Source organism: Podarcis cretensis (assembly GCF_951804945.1).
Source record: "Podarcis cretensis genome assembly, chromosome: 10".
NCBI classification, from domain to species: domain Eukaryota; kingdom Metazoa; phylum Chordata; class Lepidosauria; order Squamata; family Lacertidae; genus Podarcis; species Podarcis cretensis.
The window spans coordinates 43,539,828-43,566,402 of record NC_137179.1 but is presented as its reverse complement, the minus strand read 5'-3'; the positions used below and the strand labels follow the sequence as shown (position 1 = coordinate 43,566,402).

The 26,575-nt window shown below is 39.6% G+C and overlaps 1 protein-coding gene across 2 annotated transcripts in view; it reads left to right on the top strand.

Annotated features, from left to right (window-relative positions):
* The window catches only part of ZDHHC17 (zDHHC palmitoyltransferase 17), a 49,589-nt gene that overhangs the window by 20,943 nt on the left and 2,071 nt on the right, over positions 1 to 26,575 (top strand). The window contains exons 6-16 of one of the 2 annotated variants that reach the window (XM_079991836.1): positions 877 to 941; positions 2,403 to 2,565; positions 11,753 to 11,878; positions 12,238 to 12,380; positions 13,959 to 14,061; positions 18,319 to 18,441; positions 20,345 to 20,407; positions 22,258 to 22,351; positions 23,254 to 23,337; positions 23,586 to 23,743; positions 25,516 to 25,610. In XM_079991836.1, coding sequence (XP_079847962.1) covers positions 877 to 941; positions 2,403 to 2,565; positions 11,753 to 11,878; positions 12,238 to 12,380; positions 13,959 to 14,061; positions 18,319 to 18,441; positions 20,345 to 20,407; positions 22,258 to 22,351; positions 23,254 to 23,337; positions 23,586 to 23,743; positions 25,516 to 25,610 — 1,217 coding nt within the window. Of the gene's footprint in view, positions 1 to 876; positions 942 to 2,402; positions 2,566 to 11,752; positions 11,879 to 12,237; positions 12,381 to 13,958; positions 14,062 to 18,318; positions 18,442 to 20,344; positions 20,411 to 22,257; positions 22,352 to 23,253; positions 23,338 to 23,585; positions 23,744 to 25,515; positions 25,611 to 26,575 lie in introns of both variants that reach the window. The other variant, XM_079991835.1, reaches the window with a different exon arrangement.

Genomic DNA, 26,575 nt, shown 5'->3' with positions numbered 1-26,575 from the left:
ACATCTAATGGACCTGTATCAAATCTTCATGGTTTTCGAGTTTGTCCCTGCATATGCAGATTATTTCTGAGCATCTGTGACACTTAAAAGGATTGAACTGTAGATTAACTTTAACCAATATGATATTGTTAAACACGAGGAATTTCAGATTATTGTTCACATCCAAAGATTCCTTTAGTCAAACTGCCAAAGTCTTGTACCTATAGAGTAGAATATTCTTGATTCTTAACTTTCTTACATTGCACAAAATGTATGATGTACAAGGTTCCCTCCTCTTTGAAAGCTGTTTGAAACATGGCATGGAAGCCATCTGTTCAAGAAACAGTAGTGGGTCCACAGAACCAGTCGAACATTTCTTTGGATCCTGCCCAGTGTGATTATTTCATTCCTCCTACTTCATTGTTAATTCTGATTGGAAGATGTACATATTATTATTTGGGTAGTTCATTTGCAAAAATGGCAGAGTTGTAACAGCAGATGGTGCTGTAGCATATATTATGATGTTTGATCTCTTATATTACATGCATACAATGTGGTTTATTATGCATTTTGCAGTGTGTGAAAACCTCACTATTTAAAATATTTGCTTATTTACATCACTGCACCATTTAACACCATTTAACAGAGATGGGAAACATGTGGTCCTCCAGATGTTCCTGGACTACAGTTCACTTCATCTGGGGCCATTGGCTATTGTGACTGGGGCTTATGTAATTTGGGAGTCCAATAACATCCAAAGGACCACAGGTTCCTACCCCTGGTTTATAATGATTTATTGACCCCTTCCAGATTAGACATCTGGAAGTTTGTCCTTGATATTTTTTTCTTCAACTTCAATAAATGTGCATGTCTGATTACTGTTGCTCTTTTCTTCAGGATGTAGATATGATGGATCAAAATGGAATGACTCCTTTGATGTGGGCAGCTTATAGAACACACAGGTAATTTGCTCATTCAAAACTAGACCAATCTGAAGCTTTTTGTACTAATCAAATAGAATAATGAACTATACAAAATGTGTAATATATTTTTACCTTAGAGCTGATTAATCTTTTTTTGTTATTTTAGTAAAGGGAGCTTTATTTCTAAGAATTCATGAGCAGGAAAACCGATTCAGCATTACAGGAATGTCACATTGGGACCAACATTCCTAGCATGTTTTGTTGACTTATGTTGAAAATATTTGTCTTTGTGGCATTTACACAAAGTGGATTTTTTACACACTTCCCTTCCAGTTATCATCTTCAGAGACAGACACAAGGTATTTTCTAGGTTCAGCGCACCTCCCCCATTTTCAAAATTCTGCCCCAGCTTTAGGTTATTATGGAGAAGAAGAGTCAAAATCTTTGGACTACATCCAACATTAAACGTACTCACAATAAGCCTTTTTGAAATGAATGGACATAATCAGTTCTATTTTTCTAGAAAAAGAGGTACTGTAATTCACCATGAACACCTCCCTTGTTCTCTTACAATGGCAATGGCACCCACCTGAAAGGTGCTGGAACTGTGTTCTGGTGAGCTCTGGCTGAAAAAAAGTCTTGAAATGACTAACCTAACCCTGCTAATTTCAGTAGTCTACTCTGAGCAGAAGCTGGCTATTTTTTTGTGTGTTTTCTGAGTAGTCAAATATTCTTCAGATTGAACTGTCACCAGTATTGTCTGTGTTAAGAAAAATAAAACCTTTGAAAAGGGGCTAAATAGTAATACTGTTTTCGAAAGAAGGCACATCACATTTTGAAGGCAGGTCCAATTGTATGTCTAAACCAGGTTGGGGGTTTTCAGACTATGGTCTGTGGCTGTGAAGAGCACACAATTTTAATTATATGGAATTTAAATTGTAATACAATGAAATAAAATACAATATAAGAAATAAAAGAAGTAATACAATACATTTAAGAATCATACGGCATCTAGCACATAGCGGTTTGGGGACCACTGAACTATGTGTTCTCACTCCCTCCCTCTGTTAATATCCTAGATATAAGCTGAAATGTCATTTTTGTGATTTCCTGTTGAAATTGACCCCTGGGCATCTGAGATAAGGAGGGGGAAGAATATTAATTCATGCAATGCAGATCAAATATCTAGTCTTGTCTTAAAATTGCTAATGATCTTTTTTTTTTACCGCTTCTGGGAATTGGGCCCCTCTGTATAAAATGCTGCCTCAGAGAGTAAAAAACGCAACCCTAATCATTAGCTCTTATTTTATAGAGTATTTTATAGAGTTCCATGAAAGAAAATCCCCTCCCCCTGCTCATTAGTGCTTTTAATACTGGAGAAAGAAATCTGATTAGTATTGATCAAATAAATTATCTCCAAGGGGATCTGATCCTGGGATTAATATGAAGATAATGATAAGTCCATGTTTTTATGGATTTAATTTTGCTTTTATTTTGCAGTGTGGACCCCACTCGGTTGCTACTTACTTTTAACGTTTCAGTGAATCTGGGAGACAAATATCATAAGAACACAGCGCTACATTGGGCAGTGCTAGCAGGAAATACCACAGTGATTAGTCTTCTACTAGAAGCTGGAGCAAATGTTGATGCCCAAAATATCAAGGTAAATCTATGTTTGTTCTAACAGAAACCTGCACGTTCGGTTGGTTGGTTCTGAGCCATGTGAAAATCAGGTACTCCTGTTCATACAACTATGGGAGGTTCTCCCCCTTGCCTCCTGTACATCCATGAACCCTCTTTTCTATTATTCTAAACCCATGCTCACTTCTATGCTTTTCTACCCTCAGTCCCTAACATTTCATGCACACCCTCCCGTCCCTCCCACCCACACGCATGGTTTTAGTAATCCACCTTTGAGCTGCCATGACTTGGATTGGGCTAGTTTAACTCCCTTATCTCCTTGAGCAGTTTCCCACTTAGCTTCCTGCCACCCCAGTTGTATCCAACAATGGTTATTCTCAGAATAAACCAAGTTAAATTAATGACTAACCTAAATCCAGTTGGATACAACCCAGTGTTCATTACATTGCTTTCCTACAAAGCAATTTTCACTTAAAATTTTCTACTGTCAATATGTTTTTGTTTACTTCTAGATCTCCCTAAATACAGCTCCTCTAGTCTGGAACATTTGTGTTTTCTCTTCAGTTAATGGCAAGCAGCAGTATGCCATGGTACCTTTCTGCAGACATACTTTTTCATATGAAGCAATGGGATACCAATAAAAAGAAACAACAGTAAAAAAAAATGTAACCACATACATAAATAAAGTACCATATTAATACGTTATAGAGAAAACTCAGGAATCTTTCTCCATCTTGGCAGATAAGAGTTGAAGGGACAATATTTAGTTTTTGAAATGTTTGGAAGAGAGAATAAACAAAAGTGGTCAGATACTTGAACTGAAAGGTCCTATTCATAATATTAGTAAAATGCTGCAGGCTAATACTTCTCAAAAATTTGAAGCAAGTATCTCTTGGAAGCCACCAGCAGGCCACTTACACTTGATTGCACCAGGAAGCTAAATAATCCCTCCCTTCCACTCAGTACAGTAGAAGAAATTATGTATCTTTGTGCCTTTTGTTGACTCTGTATTGGGGATTAAAAGCTCTCTCTCTCTCTTTGTTTTCAAGTATTGTGCAAAATCGTAGGTATTCTGCCATATTTTGCCAGTCCATGCTGTTTTGTTCCTTTTACTTGTTGTTTTTCTCTTTTCCTCATCCTTAATAGACCCAGAGTAGAGTAAACATATGTCTGTGTTGTCTCTACACCCTAATCTGTGCACGATGGACAATACACATTGGTTCTGCTACACTGCCTGTTGGTAAAAATATTGATGGGTTGATGCAAAATATCGCCACCTATTAAGAATATACAGCTATTGTAATCTAAATGCATCTAGGACAGCAGGTAGGCTTGCCATATTTCAAAAAGTAAAATTCCTGACACTTTCAAAGGAATAAAACCAGGGGTAAGGGTCACTGGCACGGCCTCCCCCCCAACCCCCCCCAAAAAAACCCAACACACATCCCCCAGCATCTCCAAGAGCTGATTCTTCTTCTAGCAGGGAAAGAAAGGGAGATTCTTTGTTGAGAGCCCCCCCCGCCCCGTCTCCCCGCTTTGGGAGAGTGGGACTGAGGAGATAAGTTCCTTTGGACCTGCTCCAGAGCAAGTAGCCACAGGTGCCCTGTTCCCTTTTAGACAGACTCCTCGCCTCCTGCTCTGCATCCTGAAAAGGGGAGTGATTGTCTTCCTTGAGGCAGCAGCCATGGCAGCTTCGAGATGGTAACGCAGGAACTCTTGAGGGAGGAAGGTGGGGGCAGGATAATTGAGTCACCTTTATTTTCCTCTCCCAACGGTTGGTGGGTGCTGGGGGCCCTTGCCCTCTTTCCACTGTCCTCCAGGCTCCCCTCCTCCTCCTCAGTTGGGGCTGCTGTGTGGGGGGAGGCTGGGGGCACGAGCGTGCTTTTGGTCTCCCACATAAGAGGGGACATTCCTTCTACTACTCGGGGGGGGGGGGACGGACGACAGAAAACAGAAATAAAAAACCGGTTTTCTATACATATGGGAAATTTCAGACATCTCTTAAAATTCAAAAAATTTCCCCGGGACGCCATTTTAGGCGTCCAATTTCCTGGTATGTCATGAATTTTCCAGACATACAGCAGGCCTACCTGTAAGGTACAGGCGAATACTAGTTGCAGCCAGCAAAATTCAGACTCCTGAGGCGACCTCTTGCTGTAGTTTGCTTTGTGCTCCTTGAAATTGCAAAGCAAGTGTTGCAAGAGTAAAGAATATACACCTTTACTCGTTTTTTCTTCCCTATCCTAATCTTTAGAACTCTTGCACAAAGACTCATCCCATGTTACGTCAAATGGCCCAGGTTGAGGGAAGGAGAAAGGAAGTTGCAAAAGTTTGAAAGTGGCCTTATTCCTCTCTCTCCCTCTGGGCCGTATAAAGAAGGCTGGGAAGAGAAGCAAAAAAGACAATGGAGAAGGATTCATCATTGCCTTTCCCTGGCTGAGTTGCCTGCAGAGCTAGTTGCTGATTTACTTTTTTAGGCTGTCTAAAAAGTATACCAATCCTACTCTCAATAAAACACTGGTGTATATTAATGCAGAGTTGGATTTATGCAATATGAAAAAAGGTGACTCCTTGAACTGTTAGCTGTTGCAAACTATGTGTTGTGAGCTGCTTTTAACTTCTCAGGGCATTGTGTCTTCAAAAAGAGTAATTCAGTTGAAGTGACACAGTGACCATCTTTGATTGTATCTCAGATCTGAATGAACTTTTTACTTCAAATTTCCCTTTATGGTGTGAGCAAACAAATCAGGAAACCTCTAACTAACCATAGCTCCCCATTTTGTCCAGACTGGGAAAGTGTTGTCAGGATGTTACACCAACTTGAGTGTGTGCTTCCAGAGTCTGCCTGATTCAGAGCGGGGTCTGAGGCTGAACCCACCTTCCTGTTAAAGGAAAATTTAAAAAATGATGGTACCTTTCTTTCCCCCCCTTTTGACAAAACTGGATGTAAAATTTGCAGGTGTTGTAGCCTATTCAGAGTGGATAAAGCCTGCAAATACAGGCAAATAGGTCCAGGAGATTTAGTGCTGCGCTCCTTTAAATTATATTTATAGATAATCTTCAGTATTATTTTTTTAACAGAATCGGATAAAATTTGTTCATTTCTGAGGGGATGACTCTTCCTGCTAAGGGTAGCCTTTTGGGAGATGGCTAAAAGAAAAAGATTCCCTCTGTTTGCCCTAATGTTTTGTCAGCAATTGTTATGAATTTAGAACCTGCCAAATTGTAGACAAGAAGGTTTTTGTACTAGCCGCCTTTAAAGTTGAATTTTTGAGGGTGGGGCGGCTGAAGGGATTCAGTTTTCTCCTAGTGGTTTTGTTTATGGGCATCCAGGTAGCAGTGCACACAAAGCTGCAAGAAAAGTGATTTGAGTAGTAGGTTGGCATAGGAATTGGAAGCATTCATCTGGTGGATCCATACTTCCCTACCGCATATCCTGCATTGTTACTGCCTGAGCTGCTGCTTTTTTGGGTGTTTGTGGGGGCGGGGGGAAGCTTGAGAGTCATTCTGCAGTGTGTACCTCTTGCCCTTCCTGATTGACTTGTTGGGCTCTGCCTTTTCCCTAATCAAGAGGACTGGTGCTGCCTGTGCAAGTACATTATAAAGTTGCTGGAGATGCAATGCCTTGGAACCTTCCTCCTACTCAGCTGTTTCCTGCAGTGCAGGCAGATGGCATAGTTTGGGTCCACTGCCAGCTCAAAGTAATCCCATCTCTTGTGCTCGGTGTGATGGGCTGGTAGCTTTTCATAGGATGAGTGGTGGTAGTATAGGAGAGAGAATTGCTTGTTGCTGTTCCTTTTCCTCCCCAGTGCCCACCACTGCCATGCTGCTGCCTCTCTTGAGGAAAGGATACTGAAGATCATCATCATTATTAAGAGGATTTGTAGCTCGCTTTTCAGCTAAAAAGGCTTCTAGAGTGACATAGTAAAAGGTAAAGGGACCCCTGACCATTAGGTCCAGTCATGACTGACTCTGGGGTTGCGGCGCTCATCTCGCTTTATTGGCCGAGGTAGCTGGTGTACAGCTTCCGGGTCATGTGGTCAGCATGACAAAGCCGCTTCTGGCGAACCACAACAGTGCACAGAAACGCCATTTACCTTCCCGCCAGAGCGGTACCTATTTATCTACTTGCACTTTGACATGCTTTTGAACTGCTAGGTTGGCAGGAGCAGGGACGGAGCAACGGGAGCTCACCCCATTGCGGGGATTCGAACCGCTGACCTTCTGATCGGCAAGTCCTAGGCTCTGTGGTTTAACCCACAGCGCCACCCGCGTCCCTTAGAGTGGCATACATGAAATCAATTAAAAGAAGGCTAAAGGCTTGCAATCTACAAAAATATGGTGCACAAGGAAAAGGGGAAGGAAGAGGGAGGGAAATCAAAGTCAGTCATTAATTCTTAAGCAGTTGTTCTTAAAACGACCAAGCAGCACAGTTCAGGAGTTGGAGGTGATTAATCAAGCTGGTTGTTGGGAGTGATCCGTGCTTCCCATCTATCCCACTGAGGCAGTCTGGCTGCTCCCAGGTGACAGGTGAGATATACACTGCATCTGACATCTCCTCTGGGATACCCTGCTCAAGTTCCACACCTTACAAGCTGACCTTGCCAGTATTAGCCAGTGGCACAGCCTTACCTCCTGCTTAACAATAAGAGAACTCTTGGTGGTTCCGGTAGTAGGACTGGCCTTGCTCCCAGTGGTAGTTGTGCTGCCAGCTTCTGGTGTGAGGCAACTCATCACTGCTGCTGCAGTGAAGATGTGTTTGAGTTTGGTGGTGGGAGAACTCAGTATGGCCAGTGCTGCCGCCATACACCTCTGCCACTGCTGACATAGAGGCAGACATACCATGTAGCTCCACACCAGGTCCAAATACAAAAACTGAGGAGAGCCTGTTATTTAGCAGGGAAGTTGGCTAAATCTGGCAGTCATTAAGGTTGTATCAGCCCCATCTCCCAACTTCCCAAAGGTGGTAAGACCTTTCTTGGCTGTGTGCCACTTATCTGATCGGCTGTTTTAAGCCGTCTGCCAATCAAATCTTACTTGGGTTGAGAACCCTAAAAACTGGAATGTTACCAACATTCTGTCATCCATTACCCTCCCCTCTGACCACCCAAGATGCTGCATTATTTATGATGAAGGCCCTAGCTTTGTGAGTATACAGATCATAGACTTAGTCTGTTTTTCTAAAAGGTTTTCTTTATTTCCTAAATCACCATTCTCCCTTTCCCCTTTGTTCTCCTACCACCATCCTTAATAAACTTCTTAAAATTGACTGTTAGGTTTCTTGTGTGTGTTTCACACTACATGTGGTTATCAGAGGGATTTGACAGAGAAAAGCAAACTTCCCCAGGCTGTGGTGAGAAATGAGTGAAAAGTTGGATGTTCTTTCTGCCTGAATTTGCCTTTTAAGCTGTCAGGAACGTCATTTCTGTTTGACTGGGTTGAAATCAAATAGCTGTTTTTAGTTTTAGCATGGAGTTTCTAGGCATATGGCTGGGTACCTTGGCCAGTGTATAATAGAAGTATGTAATGAAATAGTCAAGTGAGTAGTAGGGTACTTTGGCAAGCTTCTTCCCTGTAGGTTATCTCAGTTTTTTCATGAGTATCATCTTAGCTTTCTGCCTGTCCCAGGGCCTCGGGGTGGGTTTAAGTATTTTCTCTCTCTTTTCCCCTCTCTAAATTGTACGAGATACAAACATGTTGCTGGTTGTTTGTAACAAGAGGAGGCCTGTAGAATCTTAAGCCCTGCAACAGAGTGGCAGATCATTCCCCTTGAATTGTGGTATACCCTTTGAGGGGAGTAGTAACGTTTTTTTTAAACTGTTGCTTTATTTCTGGCTGTGCCTTCTGACACTCAGCTGAAATTGTAGGGATAAAGTTACTGTCATTCTTTAGCCTTTTAAGGATTCCCCCCCCCCCTTGATCCTTGAAAGGCGTGATAAGTCTTATAATAAATTATGCCCTTAACTTGCAGAATTCTTTGTTTTTACTGGAACATCTCCTCTGAGACACTTTTAAACCTAACACTTAAAAATAAAAGCCTGCCTTTTTGATTGGATAGCAAGTTCATCATGACTTCAGTAACATAAATTTCTTTTTGAACAGGCAGTATTATGCCTTTGTTAGACATCAGGGCACCGAAGTGAGCAAAAGCATGCTACCTCTTTTTTAAAAAAAATAATATGAGAGGTATCTTGGTGTGATCTAATTTAGGGCCTGGGTATGGATATAATTTTATTTCTTTTTATCTTGGATATTGTGATTATGGGGGAGGGGGGACCAGGAAAAATAATAGGAAAGTATGCATACTAATAGTGAATGTGCTACAGGAGTGGCTTTAAAGAACTTGCTAGGTAAAAATACAAATATACACTAGAAGCATATTTTAGGAAGCTTTTTGGTGATTCAGATCTCATTTGCTATGATATAGAACATGGTACATATTCATAATTAATATATAGTGGTCTTTTCCTGCCATATATTTGAAAGAAAAGCATACACATCTACGTTTAACTTTGGTTTTGCAACTCTAGTTATTCCTCTAAAAGTAACCTGTAATTCTACTTTTAAGAGTCACCTATTGTATCTATTCCCACAGCTGACAATAAGGCTTCTGTCAGCAGAACTGGGAGGGAGGGAATTTTCGGCAGTCCTCCATTCCCTGCCCCTCTCCCCCCATCTGCTCTGGAGGGTTCCCCATTCATGGCTTCATATTATTGAGAGAAGCCTCAAATTTGGTTAGTTGATTTGTATGGTCTCTCTCTCTTATCTATATCTATCATCTATCTATATCTATCTATCTATCTATCTATCTATCTACAGGGTGAGTCCTTTAAAAGACGCCCTGTGGATACAGAGTACACATGTTCCACGGGGCCTCTTTTAAAAGACTCACCCTGTATCATTGATAATGGTTTCCAAAGCTGTGCAAATGTAGGAAATGAGTGGATGTACTGACTAGCAGGGTATTAGCTGCTTTTGAGCTCATTTCTTTTGCTTCTGCTGGGGAAAGTCCTGTTTGGTAAATTGATATCTTTGTGGCCTAAGCTTTTTCAATACACTGTTCAGGTGGAAGGAAACTCCCCCTTTGGAGACCAATAAATTGTTGCCTGGGTTTTGCTGCTTTTGAATTCCCCAGTGATGATCACTGGGCTAAATTTCCAAGTCACCCATAAGGTTTTGGTGCACAAATCCTATCAATAGAAATTAAATGCCTAACTCTGATTAGGTGTCTAGTCTCTACTGATGATGGAATTCAAACGTGTACTCCTTTGGCATTGTACTCTTGTCTCAAAGGCTATTTGCCTTTCCTTGGGTGATTTTTCAGTTTCTGGTACCTGTCTCATTTTTTTTTAGGCGGGGGCCGAACGATGGAGGATTCAGCCATTTTTCAAGCCTCCATGAATGCTTTGTTTAGGAGGGGAGTTACCTTCAGTAGAAGAGTGGAGGAGTGCAAAACTGGAGCTGGAGGTACCTTCAGTTGGTTGTTTTTTGCCTCCTCTATACTACAAGAACAGTCACAACCTTTTCTTTCTTTCTTGAGGTGTAAATCAGCAGTACGGTTCTGTAAGAAATCACTGTGATAGATTTAGGGTACAACCCCATATATTGTGAGGCAATTTTCAGTTTGGGTTTTTCTTTTGCTTTTTAGATGGGGAGGATTTCTACAATAGAGTGATCTAAAGGAATTACCTTGCTCTGAACTCATGCAATTGGAGTATAACTTCACATATCTTTGTCCTTTGACATTGTTATTTTATGCAAAGTGGGTGGGGCTTGCTCAGGGAAGCGACCATGAATTGTTAGCAGTACATGCACTGGGGGGGGGGGGGAATGGAGAATCACATTTGCCTAAAATAGCTGTAGATAGGTACCTATTATAGGACATTTTGTTCAACCTTCTGAATTGGGGAAGAGATTATAAAAATTAGTCATTGATTGCTTGGCTAGTAAAGGTACTTCTGAATGCTCGGTGAATAGTACAAGCTGCCAATCAGGTATCTGCAATCAGTACATTAGTTTGTTTCATTTTTTAGACTTTTAGTGGTGGTTGTTTAGAATACTAGTGAATTGTGAGAAACCTACCTGTTTTCAGGTGCTTTTAATGTGTGTGTCAGATCCACGCATGCAGATGTTACGTCTGCATACAGGTGGACTGCCTCACCTACCTGTCAAAATCCCTTGCTGGAGCAATGATTAAAGGAGGGCAAGAGGACCTTTAGAGAATGCTTCGCAAATCACTCTCTGAAGCACATCCCACTCTGCTTTTTACAGTGTTCCATGATGTTTAACAGGGAGGGGGCACTAAGAGAGTGGTTTGCCAACCTTCTCTCTGAAGCATCTCCCACCATCATTAAATCTGGAACAATGCTAAAATAAACAGCAGGACTACCTGTGCTGAGTTCAAGCAAGCCAGAGAGCATGCCTGAACTTAAGAGGAACACTCTCTCTTTGCATTTGAGTAATCCTGATTAGCTTTGGGTCCCCATCAAAGGCTTCCAACAACCACATGGTTTAGGGCTTACATACGTAGAATCCTACAGATGTATAATCTGTACACAGAAAAAGATATATAGAACATGCTGATAGAACCTAGGTGTGTGGGACTCTACCCATCAAAGTGTTAAATCCAAAATGTGAAAATTTCATAGGAGTAGGGTAAGCAAGTATAATTTTGATTTTTCACTGCATGTAAGTGCATCAGAACAACAATCGAATACACACCTACACATGCAGTCCACAAGAGGTACAGATTGAACATCTGTATCAACTGAATGTACATGGCATTGATAACTAAGCAATAAGCATTGTTCACTGTTTGTGAAATTCCATGAATGGATATTGCTGCTTGTTAATATTTGAGAGAGAACCAATTGTTCCAAACTAGAGAGCTAAGCAACTTTTAAACTCCCATTAATTATTACGTATGCACACTAAGGATAATGAATGAATTCATTGTTGCAATACACAGAAATAGCAAAGATTTTATTTCATTTGATGAAACTGATTAAACTGAGAAAAGATTGGAAGAAAGTAACTCCATAGCATAAAATAAATTAGCAACTAAAATAATGCTTTATAAGAACAACATAGTAATATTACATGTTTTAAAACTATTAAGTAGTTTTAAATGCTTATGTTACTATTTCTAAAAGTGAAATTGTTGTGCTTTTTTCCTTTTTAAAATTGTTAATCTTTCATACTCTTGACAGGGTGAATCACCACTTGATTTAGCAAAGCAAAGAAAAAATGTTTGGATGATAAACCATCTACAGGAGGCAAGGCAGGCAAAGGGATATGACAATCCATCATTTCTCAGAAAGCTGAGGGCTGATAAGGTGAGAAGAATCTTTAAGTGATGACTCATGTAATGTGCTCTTTTAAAAATAATTTCTGACCCTGCTTAGATGACACCCCACTACAGTTTGTACCAGGAGGTATTGGGAGTCTTGGGTTTACGCGTCTTTCCCATCCCCAAATTTGCCATTCTCCTCTCACTGCAGTGAGAAATGATTGACCAATCCTAGGCATCTTGCATTTTTTCTGAATCTAGGATCCTTCCTAGTCTTGCAGATAAACCCCTCTTTGTACATATTAAACTTGTTATGAAGTATCTGAGTGTTAAAATGAAGCACTAACTTTTTATACAGTTCATAAATATCCAGGTTAATTAATTGTTGTTTGTCTTTTTATGTAGGAATTTCGTCAGAAGGTGATGCTGGGAACACCTTTCCTAGTTATTTGGCTGGTTGGGTTTATAGCCGACCTTGATATCGATTCTTGGCTCATTAAAGGACTAATGTATGGTGGTGTTTGGGCTATGGTTCAATTTCTTTCCAAGTAAGTATTTAATTAGTGAATATGTTGGAGTAGATAGTTTGGTTTTACATAAAATACTGACAGGTTTATAAAAGCCCCATTCTTGGGGGAAAATGTTTTACCTAATTCACTTTTCCATTAAATGATTGTTCAGGATAAGTAAAGAAAATTGTGTTTTGATGCCCTTCTATCCTGCCTTCCAGTTAGTTTATAGGAGACTTACTGTGCTAGATTGAAGTGGCATTCATATTTTATCTCTGAGCAAAAAAACAACATTAAATACCACATCAGTCACATTATGAATCATCAACTAGTTGTGTTGTATGAAAATGTGTCTGCCTGCTCAACAGTAATGTTTCCTCTTTCACAAACCAAATATTGAAATCCCTCTATAAAATGATTAGCTTATTTTCTATAGAAATGAAAATACCCTACTCTTTTATTTCCATAACGTAATGGTCTGTAATAAGCAGACTTCTTTAAGGAGGATATTTTTGGATTTTTTAAAAGGGATATTAGTATTCAGTGAGTGGATTAAAAAAGACAAGAATTATTACAGGCAATGCCCAGTTTAGGCATGTTCGAATGATACTTGATTGTGCATATGTGCATGGCTCTGAACCTGGAAGGAGCCCAAAAACATCACAAAAGGGGTGGGGTGGGCTTACACGGGCTCCACTGACAAGCACAGGGTTTCAGAGCAGAAACCCTGTGCAACACAATGATAGCCTGTATATGCCTCTTAATTTTAATGACTCTAATTTTAATGGCAAAGAGAAATGCATTCGTAGTAAGATTATTAAACAAAGAAAGTTTGAATGGTTGAGAATCTTAAATTTATTTATTGTCAGTGTAATATAGCACATGTCAGATAAATATTTTAAACACTGGAATCTCTTGTGTAAGTATAAGAGATTATATTACTACAGCTCATGTTCTGGGTTTGGCTTTTTCTTCAAAGTCTGTTAAAATAACTATCATTTTGAGTTTTGCTGAGTGTGCTGTTCAGCCTTATTTTTAACTGCTGTCAAAATGTGGCTTTAGAAGAAAACTTTATTTCCAAATCTACTTTAACAAAACACATGCAAGCAGGAGTATGAAACTGTTTTAGACCTGGTTAGGGGACAGGATATATAATATGTATGCAAGTAACAATTGGGAAAATTGACCTAAAAAGCAAAAATTACAAACAAACAAAAAATTAAAATCTGTCTGTTTAGGTGGTCACGTAATTTAAATTAATAATTTAATGTAGTGGTTAACAACATTGGTGAACATGCTTACAAAGCAGCCTGGCCATCCTGAACTCTGGTCATGCATATATAAAATCTTCTTCATTTGAACATTACAAGCTGAACAGATTCATGTTCTGAACCTAGTAATTATGAACTCTTGCAACTTTCTGAGGTGTAAAAATACTTGCTGGTTGTTGAGTAATTTAGATTATTAAAACCTTTTGTAGCAAATGGACAGGTTATTTAAAGCTCTAGTGTTTGCTTCTTTGTTTTTTAAAAATAAGGCTATATTTACTTGTTTGTGAATGAGCTAGCACACCCATTTTTGAATATGTAATAACCTATTATGTTCTTTGTTTCGCAGATCATTCTTTGATCATTCAATGCATAGTGCACTGCCCCTTGGAATCTACCTAGCAACAAAATTCTGGATGTATGTGACATGGTTTTTCTGGTTTTGGAACGATATCCTTTATATTGTGCTCAGCATTTGAATTTTTTTCATTTTAGTGGGTTATATTCCAGTGCTCACATTCCAGAAAATTAAGAGGCTAGAATTTTAAGAAATTGAAGTTTAACCAAGAGGATGTGGAAGTTTTATGGTTCAGACAGGTCATGGAAAAGGGTTAAGGGACTTGAGTGAAGCTGAAGGAGGAGACAAGCGAACACGAGAGGTAGTGAAGCATGACAGTAAGTAAAAGGGGACTGGGCCAGATGGAATAAGTAAAAGCAGATAGTAGGACATACAGATTGAAGGGGACAGACTTAATTACATAAGGCAGGGATGGGGAATCCGTTGTTGGATTCCCATTATCCCCAGACAACATGGTTAATTGTGTGTGTGTATACCCATTAGTTAAATTACTCAAAACACAAGCTCACAGGTTTTACTGATTTGTGGCAAAATAAGTTAAAATAAGATTTTTTTTAACAAGTCCTTAAACCTAGCAATATTTAGTCCTAGTCTTCTACCCCCTTGCTTTCAATCTCTTCATTTTTATTTTTATTTTGGCTCTACATAAGTGTTTCCTTCTTGCTCATGTTGACTTTGCTTTCTCAGTAGCTGTGCTGATTGTCATATCCCGATTACTGGCTCCTTCTGAAGTTAATATTTATGAACATTTAATGACATTATAGCAGAGTACAAGTAGATACTACATTTGCGATGTGGGTGCTGCCAGAACAGTCCCCTCTAAATCCTACATGTCAGTTTACTTTAACTGATTAATGTTGCCAGCCTCAATTATTAGTTCTTCTAGCCATTCAAGTTCTGCTGTCAGTCAGCTTGTCTGCAACTTGTTAGGAAAAAAAATATGACATGTGCTCTGTTTTATAGAATGAAGTAGAAAAATTGTGGTCAGGGTAAGAATTTATTCTCATATGTCTTACAGTTTGATGAAATCAATTGCATCAGAGAACAGTGCCTTCTTTCTTCTCAGTAGGAAGAATAATGTGATATCTGACTAAATGTCTCTGTGGCAGCCTTTTATAAATCTGCTTCTGTAATATGTTTTGATCAGAAATAAAAGGGCATCCAGATTGATTAATTTAAATATCTAGCTTGTCACTAGAATTATGATGAAAAGTAATATTTTGTATTTACTCACTGCATTCCACTTGGGACTCTTGAGGTCTGTTTAGTTATTTCTGTGCTGTCTAGGGTTGCCTTCTAACCTTGCATCGAAACAGGCTTTGATACTGTTTTATAAACCTTACATAAGAGGGAATCTGGTTAGCTTCAATAATAGCCTATAACAGCAGGAAAGACAACCTATAAAAGAGAGAAATTGGTGTTGGGTGATACCATGCGATCCCCCTCAGTACTCTTACATACTTTCCTCACCATTATTAGGATAAAGGATATGTTGTCCTCTATTCCTGTTAAAGCAAGTGCTTTTCAAGATGTCTGCATTTCATGTAGCAACATCTTCTTAACCTTCCCCACTTATATAAGTTCAGAGGCCCAACTACAGAGGTAGTTCTGTTAGCTCATTGTGTAGAGCACTAAAAACAGGCAAATGTGACCATACAAGGGTAGGGGGGAACCATCTAATCTTTTCCTTTGGCTTGGACCTATCTCTTGCTTCTTAGTCACAGGAACATACTGTCCAGTTTTGAAAGCATCTCTCTGTCAGAGGTTTAATGCCAGACAGACAATTAAGGACATCTAGCTTTTTTGTAGTAGAACATAATACAGTTTTCTCTGCTAGCTTCTTTTTAGTGGTCTAGACATGTGGTTTAGTAATTGAAATGAATGCTGGTACTTAGGAAAACATGTAGTCGTACCTTGGTTTTCAAACAGCTTAGTTCTTGAACGTTTTGGCTCCCGAACGCTGCAAACCTGGAAGTGACTCTTCTGGTTTGCGAACTGTTTTGGAAGCCGAATGTCTGACTGGACTTCTGTAGCTTCCAGTTGGCTGCAGCAGCTTCCTGCAGCCAATCAGAAGCCACACTTTGGTTTCCAAACGTTTTGGAAGTCAAACGGACTTCCAGAACGGATTCCTTTCGACTTCCAAGGTACGACTGTACCATATTCTTTTGGGAACTTTAACTTGAGACTTAGATTCAAAAGCCCTGTTATAATGACATATTTCTACACAAAGGTGATGAAGTCCAATTGAAATTTATGTCTTGGCTAAATGGTGACCATGGTTTTCTTTGCATATCACATTAAATCAAGTATGGTTTATAATGTGTACATGCAGTGTGCTCCCCCTCCCTCCTACCAGGCTGCTGAGAAACAAGCACATGGTTTGACATAGTGTGTTTTCTTCAGAGCCATCTTTCCTATAGGGCTTAGTGGTGCGTTGCGCCAGGGCACTGGCCTCTCAGGGCACTCCCCAGCGAGTGGAAGAGCTGTGTGGCTTTGCCAGCGGCCTCCCCTTTCACTGTACGCCCGCCAGCTGCACCCCACCAACCATATGGTTGGCGGGCGCGCAGCTTCCCTCCCAAGCCTCTGCGGGGATTGCTCTCAGAAACAGACCATGAGTCTGGATCTGGACATAACGCTTAGCAGCATGGCAGGAACAAGCAGGGAATGAAGCACCCACAGTTGCAGCCATGTTACACCAACATGCTGTGTATTAGCACTAATGTGCAAACCAGGCGTGTAAGTTTAAGGCTCATTGTTTTCTTGATGTCAGTATTTTGTTGATGATCTGCAGCAACACAGTGGTTTTCAGGCTTTCTAACTTCAGGGAACTCTTTCCCACATTGATTTCAGTGCTATGGAACCCCTTTACATATGCTAAAAATATTTTCCAGCGTGTCATATTTGTACTTGAAACTGATGGGTTACCACTGAAATTTGTGATGTTAGCTAAATAGGTTTTAAGTGTGTGTGTTTAGAGCTTGCCATTCCCTTGGCAATGGAGTGTATAAATGCTGAGGCACTGAAGCAGAAAAGGTGCTACTGGGGCCATTTGTAATTTCATGGTAGAAAATATTTGTTAAAATATAATTAGCTTATACTATGTGCAAATTAATGTGAAGAAAATACAGATACCTAGGTATTAACAAAGTTAATTTCAAATTGTGAAGCAGCTGGAATTCAAATACTGGAGAAAAAATCCAAGGGTCTGCAATTTATTCCAACACTTTCATTTCCAGATAAAGCACATGTTCCTTTTTTCAGTAAATGATTAAGAGGGGAAGAAGAGGAGGAATCTTTAATATAAATGTAATCCATCCCCCCAAAAGAGATTATTATTGTATTCATCATTCCCTGTATACCGTATTTTTCGCCCTATAGGACGCACTTTTTCCCCTCCAAAAATGAAGGGGAAATCTGTGTGCGTCCTATGGGGCAAATACAGGCTTTCGCTGAAGCTTGGAGAGTGAGAGGGGTCGGTGCGCACCGACCCCTCTCGTTCTCCAGGCTTCAGGAAGCTATTAGCAAGCCTGGGGAGCCCACGGGAGTTCCTGTAGGGCTCCCCACGCTGCGGATAGCAGCCTGCTGCCCGGCACGCAAGATGCCCTGAAGCAGAGCACCCCGCGCGCCGGGCAGACATCCGCAGCCTGAGGAGCCCTGCGGCAGTTCCTGCAGGGCTCCCTAGGCTGCGGATAGCAGCCTGCTGCACGGAGCGCGGGCGCGCTGAAGCAGAGCGCCCCACGCTTCGGGCAGACATCGGCCAGCCCCACAAGCTCGGGGGACAGCGGGGAGGCGCAGCGCCGCCATCCCGCTGTTCCCCGACCTGGTTTTGGGGGGGGAATTCCCCCCCCCAAAAAAAAATTAGGTGCGTTCTATGGGACGGAGCGTCCTATGGGACGAAAAATACGGTAATCTCTTTTATTATAGAGGTTTTTTTTTGTGATATAGCTGGAATTTCAGGCCATTAATAGGCATAAACAGTAAAAATATATATTAAAAAATCGTTGACCATTTCAATGTTTTCTGTCAGAAAATGATTTAAAGAGATACAAAAGCTGCAATCCTAAACACATTGACTAGGAAATAAGCTCAACTGAATTCAGACTTTTGAGAGAACATTTATAATGTTGCACTGCTAATTTTGGAGCTATCAAACAAATTAAGGCAAGATGATACACTTGAACAGCATAAAATGACAAAAAAGAATTATTAGATGTCTTGACATGCATCTAGTACATTCCCTGTGAAATGAATTAGCAACAAAAAAGTGTATTGCAGAATTCTATTATTTTCAGATAATAATTATTTTTAACAGGAAAGAAAACATATTCAAATTCCTTAACATTTAATACATCTAAATTTTGTGTTCATCCACCTTCCATTTCTTGCTAATAGTGTTGCACTTTTCTACAATTTTGGAAAATCTTGGAAATCAGACCCAGGAATAATTAAAGCCACAGAAGAACAAAAGAAAAAGGTAAAATGCAAAACAGTCCATTCTTGTTAATGGTTGAAGATGCTGTTTAGATTTTCTGTGTACACACTCAAAGTGTTTTCTAATCAAAGCAATTACAGGAAAGTGTCCCCCACCCAGCCTCCCACAGAGGGGCACAGGGGGCTGCAGAGGAGACAGGGAGTTGCTGAAAATTGTTTCTGTCTCTGTTTCGCCAAGTTCTTCCATTTAAGAACATCTGAGGTAATTGTAGTCTAAGCAAACTAAATGCTTTGCTACTGGGAAATCTGCTGAGGTCATCCAGATATTTCTGGTGTTTAAAATGTACGTGTGTGTGTGTCTTACACACACACACACACACACACACACACACACACACACAATCCCTCAAGTATGCATCTTAACTTCCAATAAACAATTGTGGAAAGAGTTGTGGCACCTTGAAGGCTAAGCCCAGACAGATTACTCATCACATGGTGTAGTTGGTTTTGGTCCAGTTGAAAATGAAGGTGAAGATGTCATCCTTGAAAGGAAACCAGCACGTCCAGAAAAAAGACTAGGCTGTAGACTCTCCTTCCCGATATAGTGTTCTGTGTATTGGGAGATTTTAATGTATCCCAGCTATCCTCTTCATGTCACCGCAGCAGAACATAGGGTGGTTGTAACGGCTTCAAACTGAATGCGAGGGGATACATTTTTGAGGTTGGAAAGGATATGCCTGTTACTGGAGTAACCCAACAGCCCTAATGCTGGTGCAGTCTTGAGAAGCAGCCAGAAACTAATGATCTTGCTACTGGATAGAGTCCCCTTGTATCTTAGAGGCAATTGGGGCAGAACCAATTACACATGTGTGTTTATATAGGCTCTAATGGTGCCGAATTTCTTTGATGTGAATAAAATGGCCTTAAGATCTTTTTGTCCAAGCTTGAGATGGTGTTAAACTAATCTGAGTGTGTTAATAGATAGAAGTTGGGATTTCCAGTGGGGTAGCTTTTGCAGTAAAAACAGCCAAGAATCTCCTGGCACCTTGAAGGCTAACAAATTGTTTTATCAAAATAAAAAAATTCCTTCCAGTAGCACCTTAAAGACCAACTGAGTTAGTTCTTGGTATGAGCTTTCGTGTGCATGCACACTTCTTCAGATACACTGAAACAGAAGTCACCAGACCCTTCTATATAGTGAGAAGGTGGGGAGGGGTATTACTCAGGAGGGTGGTGGGATGGGTGATTGGCAGATAGCTGTGATGAGCCGTTTATTCAGGCCAAACCTTACGCCAAAGAATAAACGGACATAAATCTGACATCAGGAACCACAAGACAGAGAAACCAATAGGAGAACACTTCAATCTCCCAGGACATTCTATACAAGATCTCAAAGTAGCTGTTCTATTACAACGGAATTTCAGAAATAGACTGGAAAGAGAAGCTGCTGAATTGCAACTTATTACCAAACTTAAAACCATGGAGAGACCTGGTCTGAACAAAGACATTGGATTCTTATCTCATTATACATGATAAAGCCATTTTTCACCTTCTCACCCCTTGCTTTTTCCTGTAAGACCTATTGCAGTCGTTAAGAGTCGTCAACAGGCTCATCACAGCTATCTGCCAATCACCCATCCCACCATCCTCCTGAGTAATACCCCTCCCCACCTTCTCACTATATAGAAGGGTCTGGTGACTTCTGTTTCAGTGTATCTGAAGAAGTGTGCATGCACACGAAAGCTCATACCAAGAACTAACTCAGTTGGTCTTTAAGGTGCTACTGGAAGGAATTTTTTTATTTTGTTTTGACTATGGCAGACCAACACGGCTACCTATCTGTAAATTGTTTTATGACATAAGTTTGTCAACTAGAGTCGACTTATGAAGCATGTATGAATATGGTTCTTAAATGATTAAATATTCTTATTTTTCCTTTTCTGCAGACAATAGTGGAACTTGCAGAGACAGGAAGTCTGGACCTCAGTATATTCTGCAGTACCTGTTTGGTAGTATGCTTTTTTGCTTACATGTAATTAAATTACCAATTTTAACATCATGTCTATTTAGAAAATGAGTGTATTCTTTGACCTTGCGATATTCATACAGGGTATAAGTGTGCCTCTGCCAACTAAAATCCTAAGCCAGTATTTGGGCATATGAATGCCACGCTTCCTAGGAATAGGAAAAGGCAAGTCCATAGGGTGGTTGTGATGGATCCAGAAGAAAGCAGGATATCAAAATTCCTTACTGGAGTCCCTGTCCCACCAAGTTAGCACTCTGTATTCCAGTGGGATGTCCTTGACAGAAGTTCAGATGGATTTGGGTAGAAGCTTAACTTAAAACACTCACAGGTTTTTATATCAAAATACAGTGGCTCTCTTAAGTCAGTATAGAAATCTGGGCAGCAGACTGTTCCAGACGTTCAAATAGAAAAATATATGTTCTAGTACACTAGGTGTGCTTTGGTATCTGTTGCCACTCCCTGTGGTAAGACTTCCCACTACCAAAGTATTTAGCAGGAGCAATACAAGAGTTCCTAGTAATTCTTAAAGTTATTGTTGTTCCTATGTATCTTAATGACAACCCTTAATGACAATCCTAAAAATAGGAGATAGAAGAGGACTACTTCAGATTGTGACTAAATCAAACAAGTGCATAGATCTCCGAGTATAGAGCAAAACCATGAAAAAATTTCCATTAATAACTTCAGATTAAATTTACAGTGCCATTTTAGATTCACACACATCTTATACTGGATATTTTGTTGTTCAGTTTGTGGTGTGTATAAAGTAAATACCAACATTAGTTATAATCAGCTGTCACTTCATTAAAAGTTTTACCTTATCTAAAACATCTGTAATGAAGTAAGCAGAATGTGCTTTATATAATAATGTTCTCAAAATATACAGGAATTATGAGATTGTTATGATACATTTATATTTCTATCCAGAATCTAAATACATGCAACTCTGGACTCTTTAATATAAAACCTTTAAAACTAAATACCATATATCATGTTGCATAAATTATTTGATACTATAATGGTATTTAAAAACTTGTTGCTCTGTATGAAAATCTTTCAAGAACTTGAGATTTGGTGAAATATAAGTGTTCTCTTACTTTGGGACATTGATAAGATAGTCTTGACTACAGATCTGAGTATTTTGTATTTCAGACAAATTGTTTATTACTTGATAGATACACTATTTTTAAAATGCAAGTGTTAAATATTGTAGGTGTCATTCTCAAGATAAAATATCTTTTGTGCGCTGACATTTGTTTTGATGAAATGTTTTCACCGACAGCATTACAACAGTGTTATGCTCAGTTTTTTCTATATGGAATACAAATTATTTATGTATCCACCCATAAGTAACTGATCTAACTGCAGACGATAAAAATCACCAAAATACTTAATCTTTTGCAAACTCTGCAAGCTTTTCCATCAGTATCGTCATCAGTTTCTTTGATCTCTAATTCAGAGTTTCAGTGTCGGCAGTAAACAGAACAGTGGGAAATTCTGTTTCTCAATGGAAAGGAGAATTTTTTTGTTTCAATTTAATTGAGATTGGCGATTGCAAATGCTGTAAGACTTGTGTATAGTATATAAGACTTGTCTAGTGGGTGTAGGTGACAAATACAAAGCTTCTGTTTAGAGGAAAGTTAAAGTAAGGGAGGTATATTTTTGTTAGGTGAAGCTAGAACTACAAGCTCCACGTGGTTACATTCTTGGTATCATGACATGCATGAGTAGTAGAAGCAACAACAATAGTAACATGGTGTTCAAAATTCATATTAAAGATTGATAATATGAAAAGCGTGTTACATTGTATGCATATAAAAATCTGTTGAACAGATACGGAAACCGGTGAGGTCCAAACACTGTGGTGTGTGCAATCGATGTATAGCCAAGTTTGATCATCACTGCCCCTGGGTTGGTAACTGCGTAGGTAAGTACTGACAAGGAATAGAAAATTTCCATCGTGTTTAGCTTTCAATCTCAAATAGTATGTGCATTTAGCATAGCACGGTTTCTTAGTATTCATGTATTCACCACTGCTATCAGACCAAGAAGATGCCAGACATTTTTTATTCTATAGTTTAGAAGCATAAGCAAGCTCAGCCCAGCCTCTTGACCTCCAACGGTCTTCGTCACTGGGAGCTAAAGCAGTTTAGCAAATGAATACAGCAGAGAGCAGGGTTGTTGTTTTTTGTGGGAATGCAGATTTTTCATGTGAATGTTTGGTAGGTGATCTTGAAGCAAGTATGGTCACAAATCTTAGTGACTGTGAAGCTAAGACACAGTCTTTAAGCTTTGCATTTGAAGCACTTCCAACTGGATTCATCTCTGCCTGAGCATTTTCAGAGAACTGATTTCATATAGTGTTGGTCTTTTTTTCTTGTACAATTTTATGATGCATTAATAGTTTTATTGTGTATCACTTTCATTTTTTTGAGTTTGTGGTTTATAAATATTCAAATAAGTATATAAATTTCAGGGTAATATTAGTATTCATAAGCAAATGAAATAGTTTTATTTTGGAGGAGAAAAGGTTACTGGGCTGAAGGTCAGCTTTTTATTGTATATTTGCATATTTGCATATTGCATATTTATGCTCACTTATTCATTTACTTCTTGAATACTTCCCAATTCTTTCCCCAGGGGAGCTTGTGCTTTATTTGCAAAGCATGTGATGAACTGCATTGCCATGCTGAAATAAGACTCTTCTAGACTCTTCTAGTTTTGTGGCAGGGAAAGTTATGCTTTATATATTACTAGAAGCACACTTTCTGGTCTCTTGTTAAAATGGCATAAAAAACAAATACATTTACTTCCATTCTTTCTTCTCAGGAGCTGGCAACCATCGTTATTTCATGGGCTATCTATTCTTTTTACTATTCATGATTTGCTGGATGATTTATGGATGTATCTCTTGTGAGTATTGTTTCCTGAACCATTTTCTTAATGCCTAGTTTAAGTCCTACTGTGCCTGCAATGTTCTGTGTGAACGTTGACCTATACCTTGATTGTTGCCTGGTAGGGTTTTTCTTTTCTCATAAAAAATGCTTTTGGAAATGTTCCCCATGCAACATGCCCTGTATTCTGCAGGCTCATGTTTAGAAACATTTTCTAATCCAATGATATCATTTTCTAATCCAATGATACGTATTTTTTAATTCCAGACTGGGGAATCCACTGTCACACTACTTATACAGCAGATGGATTTTGGACATATATTACACAAATAGCCACCTGTTCACCTTGGATGTTCTGGATGTTTTTGAATAGCGCATTTCACTTCATGTGGGTGGCTGTGCTGCTAATGTGTCAGATGTATCAGGTAGGAGAAAGCACTTAATATGCCAACAAGCAGGGTTGCATTCAACAGTGTTGCTCACTGACAGTAAAGCAGTAAGGCCAGTTGAATAGGGACAAGAAAACTTTCCCCACCCTTCCCCTTGCACCCAGCCTCCTAAATCTGCTTCAGAGGGATGGGAGATTCTCCAGAGCAGATTTGAAGTTGAGGGAGGGCTGCAGAGGAGATGGGAAATCACTGAAAAGTGCTTACCTCCTCATTCTGCTGACAGAAACCTTCCTGAGAATCCGGGGGTTGATTCCATTGCATATGTGAGGATCTGAATGCATATTGAAGCCCTTGCCTGTTTCTCTCTTTAATGCAAAGCATCAAACTTGAAATGCACTTATTTCCCAAGTCTTTGGGTGCCACCAGGTTTGATTGCCAGCACTATGGAACTTGGTTGGGTTTGGTATACAAAAATGTTGAAAAAAATAAGTGGCTAGTTTCAAATCTGTTTTCATGTATCTTTTATCATAAATGATCATGAGTGACAGAAACACACAAGGAGAGTAGAAAAGACTTGGCGTCAAGTACATATTGGATGCAGCTGTTCTGCTGGCAAGGAATTTGCATCACTGAAACGCAATTGACTGTTTTTACATAGTCAATAAAGACTTTACCCAGGCAAGTTCAGAACATGCAAAGTCTCACTAAAGAAATTGATCCGAGTAGCCATTAGTGTTTGAGGGTGAGGGTTTGCTTAGATAATGAGGGTCAGCAATTAAGACACAAAAAGAAACTATTGTTAACTGGGACGTCCTGGCATGTTCCCTCACTTGCAGAAATGGAGGAGCTAAGCTCTTTCTTATCTTGGATTACTATGATGTACTATGATAATCCAAGCACAGCCTATTTGTGCCAGTGTCTCAAAATAATAGGCAAAGTAATATAACACTAACAATGTTTTGTCTGGTAGGAATAGGAAAATGTTAACATGACAGAGTCTCTTATGGTAAACTTTCTCTTTAGCAGGCCCAAAGTTACTGCTTGACTGTTTTTGAAAATAAATCATTGAACCTGTTAACTCACAGCTGTTATTAAGTTCATCATGGCTCAGAGCAACCATCAGTATACATCCCGTGTATCAGAGAGGTTTTTTGTGCATTAACCGCAAACTCTGTTAGCATGCAATACAGAAAAAGTATTCCATTTAGCTCTAACTTGTTTCATCTTTGTACTAAGCTGCCAAAGGTGGTCTTGAAGTTACAGCAGAACAGTTCTGGCTTCAACCCCCACTTTCTGCAGGGATTGCCTATGCTATAGATTTACCTATAGGAGTTTTAATAGTGCATCTTATTCCAGTGGGCTTTAAGTCACTACCTGTCAGCTGATAGGTTCTCACTTCAAGGCCATTTGGATTCACTGCACTATTGAGTTCAACAGGCAGTTTGCTGTGCTGTGGAGTACCCCATGAGAAGCTGCATAGCACAGTCTATACCAGCAGGCCTGCTGATCCCAGGAGACAGTCGATTGGTGGTGATAATAAGTCTCCCTTGCTAATTAGCATTTGGGAAAGTGCTTTAAGGCTCCCTATTGTACATTGGCAGCTGCATCTCTCCCTCCTCCACGCCTGATGCATATATGATATCAGATGTGGGCAGATGGACATGGTGGAACCACTTTGTGGACCAAATTGGGACCTGTGCCAGGCCTAATAAGACCTATGGGCTGGAAGTTCCCCATGCCTCCTTTAGTGGGTTTATATACTACATCTTCAAAGATTCTGAATATTTCTCCTCCTCCATTTCTTCCAGATCTCTTGTTTAGGTATTACTACAAATGAAAGGATGAATGCAAGACGATATAAGCACTTTAAAGTTACAACAACATCTATCGAAAGCCCATTTAAGTAAGTACATAAAGAAACATGGAAATGTGTTTATACAAACGTGCAGGTGGTATTCACAAGTGAGGGAAAGCTTAAATGGCACAGGTGAATGGGTGCTGGGTTGTTTCCCCCCTTCCCTAAAAGGTAGCCACAGAAGATGTGAATCTCTTTCCACATGTTCCCAGGAAAGCAGCTGAGTTAGGGGTGTGATCTTGATTGGGGAAACTGTTTGAAGGGTATCAAAGTATTTTTTTGTTGTATAGTTACCTGCTCTGGAAATTTTATACAAATTGAAATATGGACAACGTCCTCAAACAAATAACTGGAATGTGAGCAGAAACACATTTCTCTTTTAGCACCCCCCCCCTTTTAGCACTAGATTCAAAACAAAACAAAATTCTAAAACTAAAAAGCTTACAGTTCTTTTTCTCTCTCCCTCATACTTATGCATGCCTATGCAAATATTTACCATTTCATATTGTTCACATACTTGGATTCTCTTGGAAGCAAATACGCCATTAGTACTGACATGCACAAAAAATCCTAGCTACCTAGTAACTTTCAAAACAAATATTATCATAAATGAAAGATTCTTCCTTAGAAAAAAAATACTTCAGAGTACACTGACATCTGCTTTCTCTTTCCCTAATTTGGTCCCATTTTCTCTTCTCTACGACCCCATTAATAATTGACAAAGACTCCTACATTTTCTTCTTTCCCCAAACCTCTTTGTCCCGTTCACCCTGCCTTATTCTTCCTCTTGTGTATCTTTCTTCCTTTGGAATTAAGGGTACCAATAGTATGATCAAACAGCAGCAATTTGATAACATCAAAAAGTAAAAGTCTAATCAGCAGTCTGGTTGCACAGGCTGCAGTTTCTGGACTGTCTTCAAAGGCAGCCCTACATATAAGAGTTTTCCAGTAGTTGTCTAAATGAGGTTACCAAGGAGGAAGCCACTGAAGCCGGATTATCCATAAGGAGTGGG